The sequence below is a fragment of the Notechis scutatus genome, chromosome 3 (genome assembly GCF_049901735.1).
Source record: "Notechis scutatus isolate UNSWTSFEM ecotype Mainland chromosome 3, rNotScu1.2, whole genome shotgun sequence".
In the NCBI taxonomy this organism is placed as follows: Eukaryota; Metazoa; Chordata; class Lepidosauria; order Squamata; family Elapidae; genus Notechis; species Notechis scutatus.
In genome coordinates, this window is record NC_142011.1 from 63,800,195 (window position 1) to 63,825,757 (window position 25,563).

The 25,563-nt window shown below is 39.5% G+C and overlaps 1 protein-coding gene across 1 annotated transcript in view; it reads right to left on the reverse strand.

Moving 5' to 3' along the window:
• Positions 1-25,563, reverse strand: part of LRP8 (LDL receptor related protein 8) — a 225,944-nt gene that overhangs the window by 14,934 nt on the left and 185,447 nt on the right. Inside the window, exons 5-10 of the mRNA XM_026665894.2 lie at positions 21,937-22,305; positions 13,800-13,922; positions 13,347-13,469; positions 5,281-5,400; positions 5,037-5,162; positions 3,522-3,693 (exon numbers count right to left, since the gene is read on the reverse strand). Of these exons, the coding sequence (XP_026521679.2) occupies positions 3,522-3,693; positions 5,037-5,162; positions 5,281-5,400; positions 13,347-13,469; positions 13,800-13,922; positions 21,937-22,305 (1,033 nt within the window). The remainder of the gene's footprint in view (positions 1-3,521; positions 3,694-5,036; positions 5,163-5,280; positions 5,401-13,346; positions 13,470-13,799; positions 13,923-21,936; positions 22,306-25,563) is intronic.

Below are 25,563 nucleotides of genomic sequence, written 5' to 3' on the forward strand. Positions count from 1 at the left end.
CTGCCAGTCTACACCCCTGGTCTACAAGACCTAACATTTTGTTTAGATCAGAGGTCTCCAAACTTGGCAACTTTAAGACTTGTAGACTTCTTTTCAGAATTCTGGGAGTCAAAGTCCACAAGTCTTAAAATTGCCAAGTTTGGGGACCCCTGGTTTAGAAGTTTGCAAGAGTAGGGTAAGAAAAGCGGGTTCTCTCTATGGATGGGCTAATCAGGCTCTGCTCTCCCCTTCACACAATTGTTACTCACATGAAGAATAGGTAAACAAGGCTTAAGTCATGCAGATGCATAGGTATTGGATGGAGATTACATGCCTTGGCAATAGTACTTGTGAAAAAGAGGCTCAAATTATGATTGCTAAGTGCATATGAGTTGGCAGCGTGATATGGTCGCAAAGCAGGCAAATGAAATTATAGGTAACAGAATAGAACTATAGTTTCCAACTCATGAGAAATAAAAATTCCATTCAATTTTGCTTTGGTCAGTCTCCCATCTCAAGTATGGTGTTCAGTTCTGGGCATTACACTTTAGGAAGGATTCAGAAGATCTGAACAAGGTTCAAAGAAAAAAGTAAGGATGATTATGGAGTTACAGACTAAGTCCTATAAAGAGGATAAATTTAGCTTTGAGAAGAGGAAGAGTGAGAGGGACTTGCAATAGGATTTTTCCTATACCTGTGACGCAGAAGAAAGCCAAGATTCTGTTGTTTCGGATTGCAAGATGTGAAATAATAAATTATAAAAAGGCAAATTCCAGTTGAATGCTAAGAATAGCTTAATGAAAAGGGCAGTTGGACAATGGAGCTAATTATATCCTGAAAGATAATGGACTTCTTGGTTTAAGCATGGCCTGAACAGTTATCTATCAGGCAGGGATGTTTTAATTTAGGTTCACTGCCTGCACACTCTCTTCCAAATAATATAATTCCATGAAAAAAGCTCACATTTACTTTATTTATTTATGTATTTTTGAACTATCAATACTGATAAGTGTCAAAAACACAGAATTATAACAGCAAATACTACCTAGTCTGAGTGTAACTATCAAACACAGTACTTGTACATTTAATGGCCATATCTTGGTCTGGCCAACTAATTCAGTAAACTAAACTAATTCGCCTTTTTTGTATGGTCATCATTGAAAAAAATTAAGTCCAGTATTTGCCAGGAAAACAATAGGCCACGTAATGTTCAGATCCTAACTCATCCAGAATTACCCTTCTATTGGATTGCAAAGGTCCTCTTTGTCTTCCTGATCTTGGACCAGCTGCTTTTCAGATCAGCAGAAAACAATTTTTGGTTTGTGGATCAACAGCTAAGTAATGTGATTTGAAAATGTTTCCTCAGAACTAGGTACAGCAGATTTCTATTGAATTGATTCCCTGTAATATCAAAGGATGCATTCTAACTTGATTTATTTTATGGGGTGCCTGGAAAAGAATGTAAACTTTCTCTCCATGACATTCACCACAGAATAATCCTTCACTGGGAAGAAAGTGGAGTAAATGCAAGGCCAAGGTTCAGATCACTTTATTAGATACACAACTAACAAACTGAGAAAGAGTGAAGTACTTCTGAAAAGGAATCAGCGGATGTGGAGGCTCTACTGGGATATTCTTGCTCTTCTCCTCAGAGTCCTTGGGAAACATTGAGAAATGAAAATGTAAGAGGAAAGATATTGTGAGCAAAAGGAGGAGTTCTTCCTACAGTTTCATTAAATATTTTGATCCCTATTACAAGTGTGAGAGGGAGGGAATAAGAAGGGGCAATGATAAAATATGCATGGAAACTCTGCCTCATTTTTCATTGTGTCGTAACATCACAGAACACAAGTTTCATCAACTTGACAAAAGCGTTTGCTTCTTTAGCTGTGACTAGCTTCCATTTATTCAGTGCCTGATTCCCTTCTGGCTCATAAGAGGTTTTAACAGGGCTTCTCAGCTATAAACAATCACTGGTAGTTCTCATTTGTCCCAAGCTTTTCAGTATTTCTGAGAATGCAGTAGGTGGCGCCCTTCTCTTTCTAACTAAGACAGTGACATTTTTGCATGTGAATTAGTGTGTGTAAGAGTGTCTGGCGTAGATGCAAATTAGTGCAGGGCCATGTGTAAGAGTGCCCAGTGTGGATACAGCTAACATGGTTTAATTTGCTCTTAACTGAAACAAGAATGAACGTTTTTCTGGTATGGTCATTCAACTTAAAGCCCATTCTTTCCCATTATGTCCTGAGTAAGAAATTCTAAATACAATGGCTTGCAAATCAAGATCACAGAGATTTGCAGGAAGAAGTTCCTCTAAGATACAATTTCCTAATTTATTTTAGAAAGCCAGTGAGAATTGCATTCAGACCAGAGATGGACAAAGCTCCTCATTGTAAGGACTCTCTTCCAGCTGGTAAGCATTTGTTTTTCCAGCAGGGACCCAGATCCTACCTACAGTACTTCTCCTCTATCCTTTTCTTGCCCATGGACTAAATCAGAGAGAGACCTTTTCCCTTCTGATTCAATTTTCACACAAGTACATAAATTGGCCCTGATTATTCTTATATTTTAAAATAACTGCCTACTGTACCAGAGCTCAAAGTCTCAAGACAAACCTGTTACAGTTAGCAGTGATGAAGAAAATAAGTCGAATCTTAAGCTTGACAGATTTTTGCTATCAGCAAGCTGTAGGAGAAGTGCCACATTAAATAATGCTCAGATATGAATGGGCAGATAAATACTGTTTTTCTACATTTTTTGCAAGGCTCAAAGAAGCTTACCAAAATAATTTTCTCTCACTTTCTGCTTATTTTCCTTTTTCAAGAGTTGATGAATTCCTAACTAGCTGCTTCTTTGCAATCAGCAGGTGATGATCTTAAAAAACAAAGTAAAATCTTTGCTTCCTCTATAACAGGCTTTCCCAACGTTGGCAACTTAAGACATGTGGTCTTCAACTCCCAGAATTCCCTAGCCAGCATAGGGAATGGCCGGCTGAAGAATTCTGGGAGTTGAAGTCCCACCTGTCTTAAAGTTGCCAAGGTTGGGAAGTCCTGCTCTATAATAAGTTCCTGATCTTTGGACTCACCTTTCCCAGAATTTGGTCCTCAGGAAACTCATCTTTGAGGGTTACTCAAAACCAGAATGAACCATTCCTGACAACACAGCAGAGGTGGGTGGGGATAGCAATTTAGACTTGAGTGCAGAAAAGGGACAATTAGATTTGTTGCACAAAGTCAAGGTTAATCCACTCATAATTTGATAATTTGGTACGTGCATCAGGACAATAGGCTCCAAAGATGCACATTTTCAATAGACATAGTTCTGATGCCACGAAGCCAGAGGTGGGCAACTAAGTCTCCTTTATGACCAGTGAACTTCAATTTCCAGAATTCCTAACCCAGAAAGGATTTCAGGAAATTGAAGTCCTCAGCTCATAAAGGGGCCATAGTTGCCCATCCCTGAACTAAGCTGTCATAGATATGAACTTGATTTTCTTGCTGGGAAGATGGAGGATGAATTGGGAGGTCGGAGATACCCCGCACCTGTATATCTTCCTGTAGAATAAATCACACCAGTATATCCTGTTGGTTGCCACTTCCACATCCAAAGCAACCACATTCTTCAGCATGGGGATGATGCGAGAGTAATCCTTTTTCACCAGGTCAATCTTGCGTACTTCGTGGCGGTTTGTGAAAACAAGATATGGGCTCTTTCCTGCCAAGGAATCCACAAATCATAGCTTTATAAGAAATTTAGGATATAGCATAGCTTTTAAAAAGCCAGCTTTGGAAAAATCTCAAAACTATTTTTAGAATAAAAAGGATTGGCAGTAGCTGCAGTCCTGATCATCATTTCCTGGGCACACTGCTCTAATCAACTAGCAATTTATACCTTCTTTCTCCCTCACTGAGAGAACACGAAAGAGTCACTCCCACAATTGTGCACTGGAGAGGAAGAAAATTCAGGACATTCAGCACCTATGTATATTTTTACATTATAAATGTAAATATATGAAAATGGAAAATATATCTTTCCCCTATAAATTACATTTTTAATGGCTAGATTACTTTGGTTCATATCAGATTAGAAGCATTCTCCTTTGGCGCTTCTCCAAAGAGAGAGGTTCTGAAATCCAGCTTTCACAATTGGGATGAAATACCTGCTATGCTCCTTAAAATACTGATTTTTAAAAGAAAAAAGAAGAAGTAAATTCTTATAAGGATTTTATTGTTTAGGAGATAGATTCAATTGGCATTTGCCCCTCATGATGGTACCTTGTCTAATATTAAACAGATAAAAGAAGAAAATACCCATAACCAAAATTAAAAGATAAAAGAAGCTAAGTCTACCACTCCCAACCCTACTTGTTTCTTTCCCTACTCTCTCCATTCTGGCATTTTGTGAACAGCAATAACATAAAAAAAGCAGAGTTGAAGGCATAATGAATGTTGTCTGCAGAATAGAAAAGTACCAGAGTTTTGTTTTGCCTTGGTGATTTAAATGAGGAGCAGGAATATATGTATTGTGAAAGGAGTGAAACCTCATGAATTTTTCTGGGTCTTGGAAAAAAACTTATGATATTCTGGATTGGGCACAGAAAGCGCTGTCATTATTAATCCAGAACTTTTCTGGATCACTATATCAGAAAATTCTAGTTTTTGTGAAATTTAGTTAAAATTCTGTGATTTTTTTTTTCTTTTTAGTCAATTAGAAAAAAGAAGATAATAGCAAAAGGCAGTTTAAAAAAATGATTATCAAAAAATGATGCTAGAAGATCTTTGTTCCACTCCAGGAAAATGAAGTGAGTGCTGCAAAGTTCCATCTTGTCTCCTCCTGTGCTTTTAACATCTAAATGAAATCCAGAAGGTTGGACTCAAATGTCAAAATGCAGACGATATTCAGCCCAGGAAGCTGTGAAATTTTTGAGATGAAAGGGGATGAACCAGCCAAGGCTTAAACTTGGTAAAGCAGAGTTACTATAGGCAAGGAAGATGGACATTTATAAATTATTGATGAATTGTGTTATTTTTCACAAATGGAATAGAGCATCTTCTTACCTATGGCTTTGCAGTTTTTAGACAGGGTGTCCATCTCATAACCATCATAACATTCACATTTATAGTCCCCCTTGTAGTTAATGCAGATCTGGCTACACGCATCTGGATTCTCACATTCATCTATATCTAGAAGAGAGTTTAGAATAATTGGTAATTTGACATTAAGCCATCAGATCATAGGACATCTGCAAGGAATTCTAATCTGGATATTCCAAGTAAGTTATGAGTATTATATGCAAATTACCTCCACACGTTTTCTTGTCCATAAGCTTGTATCCAGGAGGACATTCACATTCATAGCCAATCTTCAAGTCCTTGCAAATGTGGGAGCAACCACCATTGTTCAGGGCACATTCATTCACATCTAGAAGAATGACAGTATTTAGATTAAAACTGAATTCTGTGCATATAAGACTGACATTTTAAAGTGTGAAATGGCTTCAGATATTTCCAGAAACCACTAAAAGGTTTATTTAAATAGACATGAAAACCTTTTTTTCTTCTAAGAAAAAAAGTAGCGATCTGAACTTTCTTAAGGCAACCTACTCATGCAATTTTGGTTTAATTTGTATCTGAACTCAAAGTGCTCATTTGTATTGTTTGCTTTCACTTCATAGGTACAATAGTGGGAGAAAGATGATAAGTAATGAATGAGCCAAGTAAAAATCATCCAGTAGTTACTCTAATGCCAAGCCCACGTTTAAGATCCTAAATGGGCAAACAGAATAATTTGGCAAGAATGTTCTTCTAATGGATCAGGACTATATACGAAAGGTTGCACTATAAAATAAACAAGCAATAAGAATCCAGAAATGTCAACTGTTTCTGGCTCAACTTTTTTCAACTGGATGTCTTCCAGATACATTAAGTTTCATTTTACTGTATTCCTTCACATCTAGAAGTCATCACATTGGCAAAGGCTATTCTAGTGAGGGGATTAGATTTTTTTTAAAGAATCTGTTTTCATATAATCTATAAGACACACAAAAAGTAGTATTGCAAACATGTGGTTAGATTAAAAAAAAATATCAAAGCTTCAAAGCATAATACATCGCCAGTCCAGGTAATGCTAGAAGTTTGTATTTTTCCAAAAATCCAGTGGAATTGTAAATGCACCATTATAAAAAAGGAGGAAAAAATCAAAAGGGGGAATCTGTCCTAGTTCTATTATCCCTAGATCTGACTATCTGAGACTTTCTTCTATCCTGCTCTTTGTTACTATGCTAAAGTTATAAATATAATAATGCTTCCTGAAAAGAAAAAAAAATCAACCCACTGTAATCCATATGTAATCCATTCCTATCTATCTAAGATAAAATGATCCCCCCCAAACATTTGTAATATATTTCATTTGAAAAAAAGAACATCCTTGCCTGTAATCATACACACACCTGGAAATTTGTATGAGCAGAGTCCTCATCATCAGTTCCCCAATGGCAGACACTAAAAGTGAAAATGTAGTCCAATTTACCCTGGCTACTGTAAATTGCCAAAGGGGTCGAAGGAAGTCATTTCAATTCTTGAAACAACCATTTACTTGTCTTTCCAATTAACCTATCCAAAGTGAGGGACAAAAATGTTTTTCTTTTATTGTGAGATTTGCTGTGCAATTAAACATCTCAGAAACTGGGTTACTGAGATTTTTTGGACTAGCCCAGATATGTAACAGATGATGCAGTTCCTTTGATTCTTTTGTTTAATGAGGAAAAAACTTAACCGGTAGAATATGCTGCACTGGAAAAACGTCCACATTTTGTAGCAAATTCCCCAATTCTGAGCAGAAAGTCACAATTCACAATGTTATTAGCAGAAGTAAGTTTATTGCTGAATTAAAAACATGGTGGTGCATTTGAGCTACTGCTTAAAATTCAGATTGATCCTGTCCATAACTCTTGCTTACATCATGCACCACAAGCCAATTATGCCAAATGAGACTGTAACTCTCAAGACCATCTTCCATTTTAATTGGTATGTATATCTATTTTACATTTCCATGCCACCATGCCAATGGGTTCTAAGCAGCATACACTAATAAATTATAGTAAAATACTGTAATCACATGGAAGATAAACTCAACAGTAAAGAAGAATAACTTTCAGACCAATTTTCTGGCATCAGAAAGACACATCATTCTATAGTCCAGGATGCCAGGTTTCCTAATTGTTTACTACAACCCAGAGGGTGAATGGGCCATGCATTGAAAGTGTACTGTGTCTGTGAAAAGGCTGGTAGTGAGAGGCATATACTTCAGTAAATAATCTAGGTTCAGCAAATCACTCTATATTTTAAAGAAATGTATATTTTATTGCCCCGATAGATGCAATAGCTACCATGAAACAGTCTGTGATTAGCATGTCTCCAGGCAGCTGTCTTGAGGTAAATGGTTTCATTATCAAATGTATGTTTTTATCAAATTTCACTCCAACACTGGAAAGTTAGTTCCCTTTAACATTTAAGACATTTCTGTGTTGTTGTTTTTTTCAGTAGCAAAATGGATATAGTTGGCCATTGCCTTTTTCCTGGATACTGTTTAGCGTCCCAGTCTATCTTCCAGAACTGTACTAGAATGTTGTGAGGTCTCCCATCCAAGTATTAACCAGGCATACCTCTGCTTAGCTTCTAATTCCAACCAATATCAGCAGGAAGATGCTGTTCCCTGCTGCTATTTCACTGAAATGGCTTCTGGCTTACTGCACAGGGATAAGAAGGAAGCATTGAAATTCCACCTCTGTCTCAGGACCTTAGTCACAAAATTCCTTGAACAGCTGCCATTATAAGTTCACACCATTTTCTTCTTTTTTCTACAGAAAACAGGCCCACAATATTTACCTTTATATTTAAATTTAAAGTATAAATTCAATGTAGGGGGTGGGAGGAGGATTCCAGATATGTTTGATACTATTACAGAAAAGATCTCACTCCTAAAAGATACCCTACTTGCATCAAATGAAGAGACATGTACTTTAGAGTTACCGTATTTATCGGCGTATAACACGCACAGGCGTATAACACGCATCTTCATTTTAAGAGGGAAATTTCAGAAAAAAAATTAAAAAAATTCTGCCTGCCTGCCTTAGTTTCTGGTTGTTTGGGAGCAGCTTCGCTGAGAATAATAACTATTCGCCTCTTTACTCAGCCAAGCTGTTCCGATTCAACCATTAACGAAGGCAGGCAGGCAGGCAGAACGGAGCACTGCGGGCGGGCGGGCGGGCGGGCGGACGGGGTGGGGGGAGAAACGGGCGCTTCAGGGAAGCTGCGGCGACAGGAAAAGCTCCCCCGCTTCTTTGAAGCAGTTTCTTCCTGTGCTGGTGGAGGAGCGAGAGAGCGACTGAGAGAGCTGACCCAGAGAGAAGGACAGGCTTCGGTTGCTTCCTCCCTCCCCTTCTTTCCTTGTGTCCTTGATCCCCGATCCCAGCAGCATTCACCGAAGGCTTCTTAACATTATATCGGCGTATAACACGCATACATCATTTGCCCCTATTTTCAGGGGGAAAAGTGCGTGTTATACGCCCGATCATAAATACGGTATGTATAAGGACATCCAAAGAGACTCACTGGGAACAAAATAGTTTTTAAAGCATCCAAGTTCTAAATCAGAAGGCCTCGTTTGACCTTTTAGTGATTTGACAGGCATTGGGACAAAATTGTCATTTGGGTTGCATTTAAGCAGAATAACTAAATTAATTAATCAATATGATCAGCCATACATCCTATACTTCAATAGCCTTCCCTTCTTTCAGATTAAAAACTAAAACTTAAGCATAATTTTTTGGAGAGGCTATGTCTATCTCCAGGGTCATTAAGATTGGACATCTCTGTCTAAGATCATTTAAGACTTAAGTTAAAATACTCCATAGTGAATTTCACTCACAAACAAAATGGAACCCAATGTACTTTAATATTAGGACCATAGTCTCCCATGTGAAAAGTAGTTTAATTTTTGAAATGCTCTCAAAGGCAGCCCAATGACAGAGTTCAATGCAATAGTTTAATCTAGAGGTTGCCTCGAAATTGCGATGCAAAACCAAGATCACTCTCTTTCAAAGTACACTAAACTTGATCAAAAGAATTTGAGACCTTAGCCACTGGTTTTCCAGGACCAAGCTTCGTCTAGATTTTGTTTCAATTTCTTCAAATTTATTCAATCTGATCTATTTAAAGGAATATATGCTTCCAAAAGATGTTGAGATCTTCAACCACAAACTGGCAAAGAACCGGGGATGATGAGAATTATAGTCCTACAACTTTTGAAAGCACATAGGTTTTGCATGCCTATACTAGGGTAAATCTCATAATTAGCCTAAAAAGTCAGTCATGCAACATGTGCGTGCAATGTGGGCATACAATAAAAAGACATAAAATATAACCAAGGTACTGTATAATTTGATATATCTCTTCATTACTGAGGCTATGGAAATTATAAGAACTTCTAAAATGCCAAAACAATAACAGGCAATAAAAATTCCAGCAGTATTAAAAGCTCCCATGTCAAAATTCAAATTAATTGCACCAAGACAAAGTCCTTGTGTGTCCAATCACACTTGGCCAATAAAGAATTCTATTTATCTGTTCTATCTATCTGTCTATGAATTAAATATATCCTCTTCAATTGAGAACAGAAGCAAAAGAACAGGCTTAGATCCTTTTAATGAACAAGAACGCATCACCACCGTATAAACCAAGGAATAATTTGTTATAGCTCTTCATTACTGATGCTATGTAAATTATAAGGACCTCTAAAATGCCACAAAATAATAGGCAATAAAACTCCAGCAGTATAAACAGCTGCTGTGTTAAAATTCAGATGAATTAATATATCCTCTTCAACTGAGAACAGAACCAAAAGAAGAGACTTAGATCTTTTTAATGATCAAGAACATGTTAATCAGGGCCAACAGTTCCATTATAATCACATTGGCTAAAATGAACACATTTCATCTTACAGGAATGGGATCTTATACTTCTTACACAATAAAATAACACATTGTATCAATTAATGACTTGGCATCAATAAAAAAACATGTCAGAGGGAAAAAAAGATAGGTATTATTGATCGGTATTATAGGCTGATAGGTATTATTTAGTTCAAGCTTCTTTAATTATTAATTAGGAATCTGGTTTTTTTAGAGTAAGCCTCCAAAATCACACAAAAAGTATCAATGGAAATCAAATTTAGCAACCCATGGAGGTCTGGATTTGGAGTTACACTCAAAATTAAAGTGGAAAAAAACCACTACAGGCTAATCCAATTTTAATGTAATGTCCTTAAAACAAGTCCAAATGAGGCTAGGTAGTGTGTGTGCCCTCCACGTGCCTATATGACCTCCCTACAACGTCTGGACATGCTCCTGATGAGGTGGCGGATGGTCTCCTGACGGATCTCCTCCCACACCTGGACTAAAGCATCCCCCAACTCCTGGACAGTCTGTGGTGCAACGTGGCGTTGGTGGATGGAGCGAGACATGATGTCCCAGATGTGCTCAATTGGTTTCAGGTCTGGGGAATGGGCGGGCCAGTCCCTAGCATCAATGCCTTCGTCTTGCAGGAACTGCTGACATACTCCAGCCACATGAGGTCTAGCATTGTCTTGCATTAGGAGGAACCCAGGGCCAACCGTGTTAGGGATAACATTGTTTACCCTAACTGGTTTGGGTAAAAATAATAAATATGGTATCATGGTTTGTTAGTTAAAAGTGTGTGTAACTTTAACAGCAAGAATGTAATTAAAGGTGTGGTTGTAAAAGCACTATATAAGAAGCGAGGCAAATGCAGCTCTCTCTCTCTGGCTTACTGATCACTAATTACTTGATGGATTTATGACTGCGTTCTTGCTGGAAAGGGGAGAGAAGAAGGAGTGTTGATTTTTCTCAACCGGAGAGATAGTATAAAGATTGGACAGATTTATTGTAAGTGAACTGACATTGGCTATTCAACACGGACTTTGCAAATAGAGTATCCCCGACAAGACTTGACTGAAATTGATATATGACTAATGGACTGTTATATTTGACTATGCTATAATTCTTAAATGGAATAAACAATATTTTTGATAGCACAAGCGTATCTGTATTTTTACTGCGTGTTAACTAGAAAACTTATCTCACACATTTACCTGTCTTCCTATCTGACTTCACTGCACATTCTGTTTAGTTTGTTTTCCTTAACACTCGTTGGGGAATCTAGGCTTAACAAACCGCACCAGCTATGGTCTCACAAGGGGTCTGAGGATCTCATCTCGGTACCTAATGGCAGTCAGGCTACCTCTGGCAAGCACATGGAGGGCCGTGCGGCCCCCTAAAAAAATGCCACCCCACACCATTACTGACCCACTGCCAAACCGGTCATACTGGAGGATGTTGCAGGCAGCAGAACGTTCTCCACAGCATCTCCAGACCCTGTCACGTCTGTCACATGTGCTCAGTGTGAACCTGCTTTCATCTGTGAAGAGCACAGGGTGCCAGTGGTGAATTTGCCAATCTTGGTGTTCTCTGGCAAATGCCAAATGTCCTGCACGGTGTTGGGCTGTAAGCACAACCCCCACCTGTGGACATCAGGCCCTCATACCACCCTCATGGAGTGTTTCTGACTGTTTGAGCAGCCACATGCACATTTGTGGTCTGCTGGAGATCATTTTGCAGGGCTCTGGCAGTGTTCCTCCTGTCCCTCCTTGCACAAAGGCGGAGGTAGCGGTTCTAATGCTGGGTTGTTGCCCTCCTACGGCCTCCTCCACGTCTCCTGGTAGTGCCTCCATGCTCTGGACAGTACACTGACAGACACAGCAAACCTTCTTGCCACAGCTCGCACTGATGTGCCATCCTGGATGAGCTGCACTATCTGAGCCACTTGTGTGGGTTGTAGTCTCCATCTCATGCTACCACTAAAGTGAAAGCACCACCAGCATTCAAAAGTGACCAAACCATCAGCCAGAAAGCATAGGAACTGAGAAGTGGTCTGTGGTCACCACCTGCAGAACCACTCCTTTGTTGGGGATGTCTTGCTAACTGCCTATGCTTTCCACCTCTTGTCTATTCCATTTGCACAACAGCATGTGAAATTGATTGTCAATCAGTGTTGCTACCTAAGTGGACAGTTTGATTTCACAGAAGTGTGACTGACTTGGAGTTACATTGTGTTGTTTAAGTGTTCCCTTTATTTTTTTGAGCAGTGTATAAGAAAATATGGGGGTTCGTTTATAGAAAATTCAGTAGGTTAAAAAAAGGATGATAGTCATATAAGTGTATTAGAAATATATACAGACACATATAATGTAATGTTCCTTTTGGGTTTTTTTTTTCCTGTTATTTTAAAAGCAAAAAACCATTAAAATCAATAAAAATATTAACATTTATTAACTTTATTTAAATTTATTAAAAATAATTTTAATGAAGAAACTGCCCACACAGTTTTCTTTCATGGGACAGTATCATCTGCAGCTTTTCCATGAATGCTGCTTTTCTCCTTAGGAACATCCTGGATCAACTTAAAATCCAATTATGGGAATTCCTACTAATGGGGTGTTTTTCATGGCCCCATTCAAGCACTTATGAAGAATGCCATCCATTTCTTTTGATGCCAAAGGCAGGTGGGTTTCCTGTTCCGGTGATGTCAATATACATAGCTAAGGCCACATGACTGCTTATTAATATAGATGCCTGCCTTGGATGGCCCTCAGAGGCTCTGTATAAATGATGCCTCTGAGGTGGGTAAAATGAGGACCCAGATTGTTGGGGGCAATATGCTGACTCTGTAAACGACTTAGAGAGGGCTGTAAAGCAACGTGAAGTCTAATTGCTATTGCTATACATGTGCGACTTCTGTGAGCAGAGGAGTCATGGACCCCTTTCTCCATTCCTGAAGTGGGCCTATGTGTCAATTTTTCAACATGCATTTTTAAAGGACAGATGATAAAAGGAATTATCTTGATTAAGCATATAAACTTTCTTTGCAATTCACAAGAACCACCAAAAAGAATAAGTAGCATCAGCAGGAGACCCGAATACTGAGAATTTTCTGTTCTATGATGCAATCAAATCTCTTTTTTTGCACCAGCCCAGGATTCATTACATTTAAGATTATGCAGAGCATCACCTGCAATATGCAAGAACCTAAAATCCCAAGAATCTAAGTTTCTAGAAATTAAGAATCAAATCTTAGTTCCATTTCCCTCATCCACGAGTCACAAAGACGAGGTAAGGAGAAGAACTAAAGAAGAATGATAATAATGGTGAATGCTTCTCTTCAGATATTACTAAACATATGAGCATGGAAGAGGTTGTTAAACATGGAGGAAGAAATAAGAAGGTACTGTACCACAAACTTTTAGAGGCTCATCGGACCAGTCCCTGCAGTCCCTTTGTGAATCGCACACCTTGACTTCCTCTATGCATTCTCCACTTTTACACTGAAATTTGGTGGGACTCTCGCACGCCGCCTCTGTTATATCAGGCAAGGAAGGAAAAGCAGCTGAAGTTAGATTGGGTACATGAAAATGAAGATGCATTATGAATGTAATTAGGAAAAAAATGAGATATGGTTAAACAGCGGGATATTTAGATGTGATGGATTAGAACGAAGCCTACTAAAGACAAAAAGTATCTCTGATGGGGCCTCAGAGGCCTGGAATATGCTAAACAGTACAGTATACTAGGATAAAGAATCGGTTTGCTTCTTGGGGATGGAGGACTCTCTGGCATCTAAGCACTTTTTAATAGTGTTTTCTGCTACACCCCATGCCAGCAGACTTATCACACCTAGCATATCTACCATTAACGCAGCCAGCTTCATCACTGTTGTCAGGGCAATCGTGCACTTTGTTGCACTGTTTAGCTCCATGGATGCAGGTCCCATCACCACACTGGAAGTCATCAGGGCTGCAGGTCACCAAGGCTTAAAAACAAAAAGGAAAAGAAAAAACACCATCACCTGTTGCGTTCTTTTCACAGGGTTTCTAATTGTCAGTAATTCTAAAGTTCTGGGGTATCCAACAGTCCTTCATTGCTGCCCAGAGTCATACAATGGACAGTCATATGAATTGAATAAGTAAATTGGACTTTAGAATCATTTCTCAATTCAGCATGGCACAAAAGAGGTGGAAGAATATTGTCTGTTTTCATTTTCATATGGTTTGTTCTTAACGATAAACCAGCTATCATGGCTAAATATGGATTTAAATCCATGGTTCATTCTGTACATTGGGAATATTTTCTTAACAACTACGAGTTTTCTGGGTCCTAGTTCTTCTTTTTCATCCCAAACCATTTTTTGGCCGAACAAGAATAATATTGTAATTTCATTTCAGATGTTTAATTATTTTATAACTTATACTTTATAGGCATTAGTGAAAAGGCGATTAGCTAAAGCATCAGATTGAAACTTAAATATGTTGAAATATTATAGTATAATAAAATAATAATAACAAATTATTAAATTATTTCAGAACAAAAAGAAAAAGAAAAAAAACTACATCCCTTTATGAAGGAACACACCTGGTAAAATGTACATAATGTGGCTTCCAGAAAAAAAAAAAAAAAAAAAAAAAAAAAAATAAAGAAAAAAAGAAAGAAAAGAAAAAAAATTACATCTTGATATTTAAACATTCTGATGCTTCAGTTCCATTTAACATTGTCTGATCTTAAAAAGCTAAACAGGATTGGACTTGGCTAATATATAGTTGAGACTTAACCAGAAAAATCAGAGGAAGTCATCCTTAACAGGAAAGCAAAATGTTGTCTAGAAGAGTAATACCATTTCTGTATTATTGCTAAGAAAATGACACGTCTGTCTTCTTTAAACCAGCAGCTTGACTCAAAAGTGATCTTAACTTTATTTAATCTCCACATCCAACTCCTGAACAATAAATGGCTATTGTTAGCCCACCTGTATTGCCACTTTCTAACAAGTTTTAGACCCACCCAAAGCTTTTTCATAGCTGAGTGTCAATGTCGACAACAGCTGCAGATACACAGAAAAAATGCCTCTCAGAAATCATGTATTTTCCCCTTGGAGTACAGCATCCTTATTTTAAATGACAGAAAATCACTACCAAAGAGTAGCTCAAGCAATATGACACAGGCACTAATTCAGATGATCCAAGAAGATTGTGACAGAATCTCCTCAGCAATTTTACTATCACGAGGAACAGAAATTATGGCTTTTCAACATCCTGGACACAAGAAGAAGAGACTACCATATATCCAGCAAGTATATAATAAACATACTGAGGTATGAATACAATTAATTAGACTGTAAATTACAGGCATTCAAAATCACCACAGTGAACCATGTTTTGGCAAGCAGAGTATTTACACAATGCTATGTTCTTTTTGTGATTCCTAATCCGATTCCAAACCTCCCCAAAGAGTAAACATACAGAAGTCTTTTCACAGATCACTGTGCAAGTTAAAAAGCGCATATGTAAAGAGTATCAAGGATTTTATTTTATGTAGCATGTCAACACCTCTGAGAAAGAACCTTCGGAATGTCTCCTACTGGGAGCTTTTTTTAGGGTTAGCGAAGTGCAACAAGAAGCACTAAACTAGACATTGTTCTGAATGGTAAATTCAGGAATTGCTCTTTCCTCCTTGGGTTTCAGGTAGAATGCCAACTGCCAAGTTATAGCTCACTTCAATTTAAAACATTTTAACTTCATTAAACTTCATGGGATTGAGCACATTTAATGAAAAATAAGCAGTCCTAGGTAATTAGAAAATAAAGCCTTGGAATTCATGGAACCAATCTTGGCTTCACTTATCCAATCTTGGCTTCACTTATCTAACATAATATTAGCAAACTATTTGGCTGGTTCATGGAAAGCCATTAACATCAGAGATAAGGCCTCTGCCTAGTAATTAGGTATTGAAATGGAGTCAAAGTAGACAGTATTTAATACCATGCTAGAATATTAAGTGTGAATACAGAAGATAAAGTTGGAAACACAATATACACATAGAATGAAAACATGGATGGAAAATGAAGAGCTTTGCTTATAACGTCACAATAAGCAAAAGTCATAATCATGCCCTATAATCTACATCAGGGGTGGCAAATTCACGACGACACATTGTCATCATGTGACATACCACAACTTTTTTCCTCTTCGCTAAACCAGGGGTGGACATGGCCAGCACGTGACGCATCTGGCCCACAGGCCGTGCGTTTGACATCCCTCATCTATATAAAGGTAACAGTAATGATAAAGTCTCTTTTGAATCAAGTTGGACTCCTGATGCCTTTATACAACCTTTAAATTGCTTAGTACATCAGTTTTACCGGTAGACCTCAATTTACAACCATTTGTTTAGTGATCGTTCAAAGTTACAACGACACTGAATTTTTTTGACAGTTTTTCAGACTTACAACTGTTGTAGCATCCCTATGGTCATGTGATCAAAATTTGGCCACTTAGCAACTGGCTCATAATTATGATGGTTGCAGTGTTCCAAGGTCATGAGGTCAGCTTTCACAAACTTCTGACAAGCAATGGCAACAGGGTTCAGTTAAGATTCACTTAACAACTGTCTTACTAACTTAACAACTGCAGTGCTTCATTTAAAAACTGTGGCAGCAACAGTTGTAAAATGGGGCAAAACTCACAGCAACTGTCTTGCTTAGCAACAGAAATGTTGGACTCAGTTGTGATAGTAAGTTGTGGACTACCTGCATGCAACACTCAGAGAAGCATCTGGAACACCCAGGCCTAAGGTTTGCAAGGATTCCTGCAGAACAAATAGAAACAGAAAGGAATGGACAAGTTCCAGAGATCAGCTGTGTTCATCGAGCAAATCTCATCCATTGCAAGTTTTGCTCTGCCTTTGATAATCTTTTGCTTCATTGACTCCATTGGTAGTGATTATTCAGTAAACTTTGTTCATCTGCTGCTCTCTGCTTTTTGTTCATTTGTTTCTCAAAACATATGAACAGATGAAGCATGCTTTATATCAGACTTGTTTTCATATTTCAATAATATAAAGGTATTCCTAAAAACACTTTACATTTTATCGTGTGTTGCTTATCCTGAGTCTGGAATCTTTTTAGATCCTTGAGCAGAATATACCAGGAATTGAAATTTAGAACTATTTATCTGCCAATTATCTACCTATTGAATTCCTCTTAAAAGATTTAAACAGATATACATTACATAAATATAAAATATAAATATGCATATACACATTCATGCATAAATCAAGATATCAGCCATTAGGTGTGCTTTTTTCAACACATGTTCTATTTATTTCTTTGTTCATCTGCTGCTCTCCGCTTTTTGTTCATTTGCCAAAGCATTTTCATTTATTTTCAGCACTAAAATGGAGCCTTCATTCTAGTTTCTTCCCCCCAAAACAACTAATGACAACAGTTGGCAAATATGGCCTTGAAATGGATTTTAAATTTAAGACACGTTTCCTTTATATATGAGATACTGCAGTGTGGGAGATGAGTACAAATAAAGGAAAGTTGATTATTTTCTTTGCCAAAAGAATGGGGATGCAAAAGATTGGAAAGCTTATCACAGTAGATATACAAACAAACAATTGTGATCTAATGGAGATACAGCAGTTCAGGACCTGTCTGCTGGAATGAACTAGTCCCTGAGGGGCCTAGCACTTTAATCTCCCTTCCCCCTTTACCACATGTCAATTCAATAGTTTCTGCTTAGCTGAACCACAATTTCCCATGATGCCTGAACTTGAGAAACCTGGTTTGAGTATTCCCTACAAAACAAAACATCAGACTCAGAAACTGTGCTTTAATCTTTCTGACTCTACGAAGAGCTCAAACAGTTTCCCAGAGAAATGTCACTGGAAATCATGCTTTGGTAAATCAGAATGAATTGAAATAAATCATGCGAGAGAAAAAAACAAGCATATATAGCTAGTTCCTGGGCCTGTGTTGAAATTTACTCTTGTTGGTACTTAGAAGGCTGTCCAAATGCCACACATCGGATAAACCACTATCTTGTACAGGTAGTCCTTGACTTACGACCCCAATTAAGCCCAAAATTTCTGCGGCTAAATGAAAATGTGTTAAGTGAATGTTGCCCCGTTTTATGACCTTTCCTGCCATAGTTGTTAAGTGAATTTTAAGCAGTTCTTAAGTTAGTAACACTGCTGTTAAGTGAATCTGGTTTCCTCATTTGCTTTGCTTGTCAGAAGGTTGCAAAAGGTGGTCACATTTATTTATTTGTTTATTTATTTAGAAAATTTATATTTATAATATATTTATAATTTATAAACATATGTATAAATATATTTATAAATATGAATTTATATTTTATAATAATATTTATAATATATTTATAAATAAATATAAATATTTATATTCCTGCCTATTTGCACATGGCGATTCACGGTGGCTTAGAAGGATGACCCCAAGCCACTGCAATCGTCATAAATATGAGTCAGTTGCCAAGCATCTGAATTTTGATCACATGGCCACAGGGATGCTACAACAGTCGTAACTGTGAAAAACGGTTATATGTCACTTTTTTTCAGTTCCGTTGTAACTTTGAACGGTCACTAAATGAACCATTGTAGTCAAGGACCACTTGTACATCTATTACTACTTCTGAAAATGGAATAAAAAATAAATACCCCCCCCCCCACATTCCTAGACTGTTCACTTCTACTTCTAGATGTACCGTATATACTCGAGTATAAGTCGACCCGAATATAAGCCGAGGCACCTAATTTTACACAAAAAACTGGGAAAACTTATTGACTCGAGTATGTTTAGGGTGGGAAATGCAGCAGCTACTGGTAAATTTCAAAAATAAAAATAATTAATTTGGGAAACGATCTCACTATCATGAAAGGTTTAATTGATTCACTAACCCAAAAGAAGAAGATGATGACAGCGGGAGGCAGGAGTCACTCTCTTCCCCTCCCTCGGAGGCCCCGAGTCAGGAGTCGCTACCGCCGGCGCCCCAGTCCCGCGTTGCCTCGGGAAGGGAAAGGCAAAAGGAAGAGCGCGGCAGCGCTTTGCAACAGCGGCACCGGGAGGCTCAGGCTCAGCGGCTCCTGGTTTTGCCCCACCCTTCCCAAGGCAACGCTGGGACCGGAGCCGCACTGGCGGCAGCAACTCCCGACAGCCCCAGCCGGACACCTGAGCGGAGATGTAGGGAGAAGGCAAAAGCGACGGAAGATCCTTCAGGGGAAACTGAGGGGGAGACTCACCCTGGTCCAGATGAGCCCCCTTCCCCGCCCTAAGGAAGCAGAGGCAGCCAGCAAGGGCAGGCAAGCCCCGCTTCACAGACTCCGTCCGTCCTCGCTCCCACCCAAAGCCACGAAGTCCCCCAATTGCGCAGCCCAGAATCGCCCTCCTCAGGGGGCAGCAACGACGGCCGGTTTTTCCCGAGACAAGAAGCTCCGCCTGCAATGAAAGCGCCCTGGCTCTAGGCTCAGAAAACAACGCGAGCCGAGGTCGCTCTGCCCGCTCGGCTTCTCCAACATCCGGCACCGCCTGTTCTATGTGGGCCCGGCAAGTCCGAGCAGCCAGCGTGTGGAGCAGGACGGCGCCGACATCGTTGGCTGCTTCTTTCGCAGCACGGAGGCCTCCCCGGCTGGCCAGCTGCTCTCCTCCTTCTCTGCCTGTTTGTTCTGTGTGACCGAGGAGGAGGAGACTGGCCGGCTGGTTGGGGAGGCTTTCTGCGCCGAGGAGGCGGCTGCTGGTGTCCGGCTTTGCTCCGCTTCTCCGATGGTCCAGCGGCCCTGTTCTTTACTTGGGCAGCCGGGCGCCCGCAACGGCGCCCACGGCGGCAACAGGCAGTTCCGCCCGGCTCCGCTCAGGTGTCCGGCTGGGGCTGTTGGGAGTTGCTGCCACCGGTGCGGCCCCAGTCCCGTCGCTTGGGAAGGGAAAGGCAGCGCTTTTTGCCTTTATCTTCCGGCTGGGGCTGTTGGGAGTTGCTGCCGCCGGTGCGGCCCCAGTCCCGTCGCTCGGGAAGGGAAAGGCAAAGCGCTTTTTGCCTTCCCTTCCGGCTGGGGCTGTTGGGAGTTGCTGCCGCTGGTGCGGCCCCAGTCCCGCGTTGCCTCGGAAGGGAAAGGCAAAGCGGCAAAGTTGCCTCGGGAAGGGAAAGGCCTCCTGTGCTGCGAAAGAGGCAGCCAACGATGTCCGGCGCTGTCCTGCTCCACGCGCTGGCTGCTCGGACTTGCCGGGCCCGGCACATAGAACAGGGCGGTGCCGGATGTTGAGAAGCCGAGCGGAGCCGAAGCGACCTTGGCTCGCGTTGTTTTCTGAGCCCGCGAGCCTAGAGCCAGGGCGCTTTCATTGCACGGCGGAGCTTGTCTCGGGAAAACCGGCCGTCGTTGCTGCCCCTGAGGGGAGGGTGATTCTGGGCTGCGCGATTGGGGACTTCGTGGCTTTGGGTGGGAGCGAGGACGGACAGAGTCTGTGAAGTGGGGCTTGCCTGCCCTTGCTGGCTGCCTCTGCTTCCTTAGGGGCGGGGAAGGGGGCTCATCTGGACCAAGGGTGAGTCTCCCCTCAGTTTCCCTGAAGGATCTTCCGTCGCTTTTGCCTTCTCCCTACATCTTCCCTCTGTTAAAATCCCCCCCACACACACACACTTATTTTCGGGAGGATAGATTTCGTGTCTGAGCATTCTCACATGACGGTGGGTCTTCCCCCTAAAAACAGTTAAAAAGAAAAATATATCCTCATGCAAGAACTTTTCTGCTTCCGATTACCCCCATGCTTAAAAGTTGCAAAGGAAACACGGAAGCAGGGAAGCGCCTGCCCAGCTCCGGAGCTCCACACCATTTTTTCAGAGGGAATTGACTCGAGTATAAGTTAGGGGATTTTTTCAGCACAAAAAATGGGCTGAAAAACTCGGCTTATACTCGAGTATATACGGTAAGCTCAAAGCTTTTTAAAAAGAGAGAGAAAAATAAGAAGGGAAGACTAGAATTAGGTGAGAATAAGTAATCCATAAAGGGATAAAACAAACAAATAAACAAGCCAAACATAAAACTTTAAATTAGTGAACAGGAATTTCTTTCTGTATCTGACAACTTAATGTATCTGCCTGGTTTATATGATTTTTTTTACTAATTCTCAATAATTTTGCAAATAAATTGCCCAAGGTTTTTGGCAAATTAAAAAGATTCAGTCCTCAAGCAAAAATTGTCAACCTGGCAGCTGTTTTTCAGCCACCCTGCTCATGCATAGTTTTATATAAATATTACATTTCCATGTTGCATTTATAAATATTTCAGTGAAACATTTTCTCAATATCTGTCTGTCTCTTAAGCCTTGGGTGAATGACTAGCTTAAACTACTTAACACCTTAAAAACGGATGAAACATTGTGTGAAGAGAAATGCAATATTCAATAGCTCAGGGTCCATAATAACTTGAATATTTACAGAAGAGAAACTTCAATTTTGGGCACCCAAAGCTATTCAAGCTGCAGGTACAAGCATTTTTCATTAGAATTTAAGATGATGCACAGACACGAATATAAACTAGACATACCTTTTTATAGAAAACTTGAATTAGAATCAACTAGTGAGTCAAACAGACTTGTTATTAATTACTCAGTTCTAGATACAATATAGAATCAATATACAATATTAGTAACTAGCATGTGCTTAATTTAAACCAAAAGTCTTGATATCAATATTCTATTTAGGATTAATTTTGTTTTTAAAGAACAATCTTGATTGTCAGGCACTTCAACTATAATCTTGTTGATAACCTGGCAATTTGGAACAAAGACCCAACCAACCAGATATGACATTTCAGAGATTGAGTTATAACTTCTTGCAAAATAAAAGATGCATACAAATTCTGCAGGAACCCCACACAGAATTGAAATACAAAGGCCATCACATCAGGATCAAATTCAATGGACCCTTCCCTTCCCCAAATACCCTTCCCTTCCCCAAATACGATTCAAAATTTTGGGCACTTACAACAATCTTGTTCATCTGACTTGTCTTTGCAGTCCTCATCTCCATCACATTTCCAATTCAAATGGATACATTCCCCATTGCCACACTGGAACTCATGTGCTGCACAGGTGTTCACGATTTGGGGTTTGAGTTTGTACCCACACCTCTCCATGGACTCATCGGAGAGGTCCTCACAATCAGGCTGTTTGTCACAGACCCAAATCTGTGGGATGCACAGGCTATTGTTGCACTGGAACTCATTCGGGTTGCAAGTGAAGGGAGGGCACTTCCTCTCGTCACTGCCATCCCCACAATCATCGTCACCATCACAGACGAAGATTGTGGCTATGCAGGTCTTGTTGCTGCACTGGAATTCACTTGAAGAACAAACTTTGGGAGGAAAAAAACAGGCAAGGGTTAGCACAAAGCGTATTCTTTTATTTCATATTTTAAATCTTCAAAAAATCATCCTGTTCTTAACTATCTTCTCCCTACAACACTGGAAAAACATGTGGAATGCTAGCACATTTGAATTTTTTAATAATGTCCCATGCTTCTATTTGTTACTACTTACTACTCTTTCTTTTTGAGATTATTTCGGTTTTGTAGTAATATAATACCATAGCACTTTCTAACTAAGTTTATGAGTGCCGTATCTGTCCACAAAGGCTACATCAGAACCATCTTCTACTTTCGCAGCAAACATTATTTCATTAAATGGAATAAGAGCTGATTCCAAAAAAATGTAGAATTGTTCTGATTGACGTTTCTATTTGCAGGCTTAATGCCAGTTCTCATAGCTTGAGTGTGAGAAACCCCTTGGGATTCTTTGCTGTCACTTTTTGTTTTAACCCCACTAAGTAACATTTTCATCATCAGAAGCTGACCGTTCCTAGAGCTGTGAGCTGCAGGGCTCAATAAAAGCGAAAGCTATGTGGAGCGTTCTATATGGGATTTTTCACTTGCTTGAGACAGGTAGCTATAGAAATTGAATGAACGAACCAACCAACTGCACGAATAAATACATAAATAAAGGAATAAAGAGGATTTTGCTTGCCAAGATGATCTGAAGAAAAGACTCCACTAAGAAAAATCTTCCTTTGATGGTGATATTGATTCTTGCAATGTATACTGTACAGTCAAGGCTGTGTCTATGAATCATTAGGAAACTCCCAGGGACCATTTTGATCCAGCTATCCTGTGCAGTGATCACAATGGTGTCTTGGGAAACATAGCTTGTTTAACTAGAAGTTCAAGAGGTAGACACTGAAATGAGCTGAAAGCTGCATGCTTTGCCTTTGGGGAAAGGGGGATGAATAATCCTGAACATTCATTCAATGCTAATTCCCTGAAATAAATATAAATGTAATGCTATGACGTTTAACGTTAAAACTTAATGGCCTGATGGTCTCAAAGTTCTTACAAACATGAAAGAAATCAAACATCATATGAAACGGGGGAGTCCTAGAAATTATATCATGGAAAGCAATCATTACAATCCAGAGGACTGCAGCTTCTAAAGTCTGATGAGCAACTATATGGCCAGATGGCTGAAGGCTACAAAAAGGGCTGTTGCAGTTAGAGTCTTGGCAGGGTGTGGAGTCAGGATCTAGAAGCCATAGCACTATTTTGCCGAGAATTTCTCTGCCCTCAGTTTGGCTTTTTGTAAATGGCAATTTCATTCTCCTCCAAATTTTGGCTCCTTGCCAAAACTATGGTCACAAGCCACGGTCATCCCCATCTTCAAAAAGGGAGGCCCCAGCCTAGTTGAAAATTACAGACCAATCTCTTTATGCTGCGTCACCTGTAAAGTCATGGAATCAATTATTAACCAATCCATCATCCTCCACTTAGAAACAAACAACCTACTCTCTAATAAACAATTTGGTTTCAGGACAAACACTATCATGTAATCTGCAACTCTTACACTGCAAAAACATATGGACTACACAACTCGATCAGGGCAAAGCAATAGACGCAATCTACATAGACTTCTGTAAAGACTTTGATTCAGTGGTACACGACAAACTACTCCTAAAACTAAAATCTTACGGTATCTCTGGACACCTGCATAACTGGATAGAAGCATTCCTGTCAAACAGACAACAAATTGTCAAAATTGGGAGCGTCCTATCAAATTCTGTACCTGTCAACAGTGATGTCCCCCAAGGCAGTGTTCTAGGACCAACTCTTTTCATACTCTACATAAATGACCTCTGTGATCATATCAAGAGCAACTGCGTTCTCTTCGCTGATGATGTAAAGCTATTCAACACCACAGGCTACCCTTCAAAAAACCTTGACTATGTATCAGAATGGTCAAACAAATGGCAACTTCAAATCTCAACAAATAAATGCTCTGACCTATATATTGGCAAAAAAAATCAGAAAATAAAATACAGGCTGAATAGTCAAGACCTTGTTGATGATCCAAACTCTGTCAAGGAACTTGGAGTGCTCATCTCTAATGACCTAAGTGCTAGAGCCCACTGTAACTACATAGCCAAAAAGGCATTAAGAGTTGTTAACCTAATCTTACGTAGCTTTGAATGGTCACTCCACACAAGCAAAGTACCAGCAAAGGAGGGGAAAAAAACTCCAGAGTAGTTCCTGAGACAGGAAGTCTAGTCCTGCCAAGAATGTAATAAGGGTTAACGGAGAGGCAGTTTCTGTAAGCAACACCAGAATGTTTCCTTCCTGCCTTCCTTACAGGATTAGGCCAGTAATTTCTTCTAATAACTGGTTCTCCGAACTGCTTAGAATGTTAACAACCGGTTCTAGCGAATAGGTGCGAACCTGTAGAATCCCACCCCGACTAGCTCTGTACCCATGCTTCGCTATGAAACTATGTGAACGGGCTTAGTTTTAGGGGAGGAAAATAAGGGGGGGGAATTATGCCTCTACCTACCAGCATCCATTGGTATTTATCTGGCTAGCATCCTATCAGTGTGTGAGAGAGTTGAGGATTGTTTGGAAACTGAAACAGTATTTGCTGTGTGAGCAAGAAGGAGACAGCAAAGAGCCTGGGTGTGGCTTAGCTTAACTGTTCTGTACTAAAACTGCTTGATGCTGTGAAAGTAAAATTGAAACTGAAACTCCTCTTCTCTGCTTGTGTTTTGCATTTGGAACAGATTTCTTTTCAGGTGGGGACGGGAAGTAGAACTCCTTAGCATCAAAGCATGTTAATAATAATAATAATAATAATAATAATAATAATAATAATAATAATAATAATAATAATAATAATAATAATAATATACGGAATACTAATGCTCTAATGGTTTTTTTGAAAAATCCTTTCTTTGTGAGCACTTAGAAGCCAAAAGGAACATATGTGCCAAATTTCAAATTTGTAGGCTTTATGGTTCTGCAGATTTTGTGATGATGTGTGAATGGTATTGTGCTTTTATATATAGAGATTAACTCTGGTTTATAAGCTATCACTTATGGTTTAGTACATTGTGTAAACACAGATAATTGAGAACTATTGAGTAACTCAGGTTTAGCAAACTGTGACTTAGTATGATGAATGTATTAATCTATACTTCTATTTAGGTTAGAAATTTGATTGGTGTTTTCAGAATGACAAAGGTTTAACATCTGAGTAAAACCCCATAATGCATTTAATTCTTCATTTTCTAAAGTATA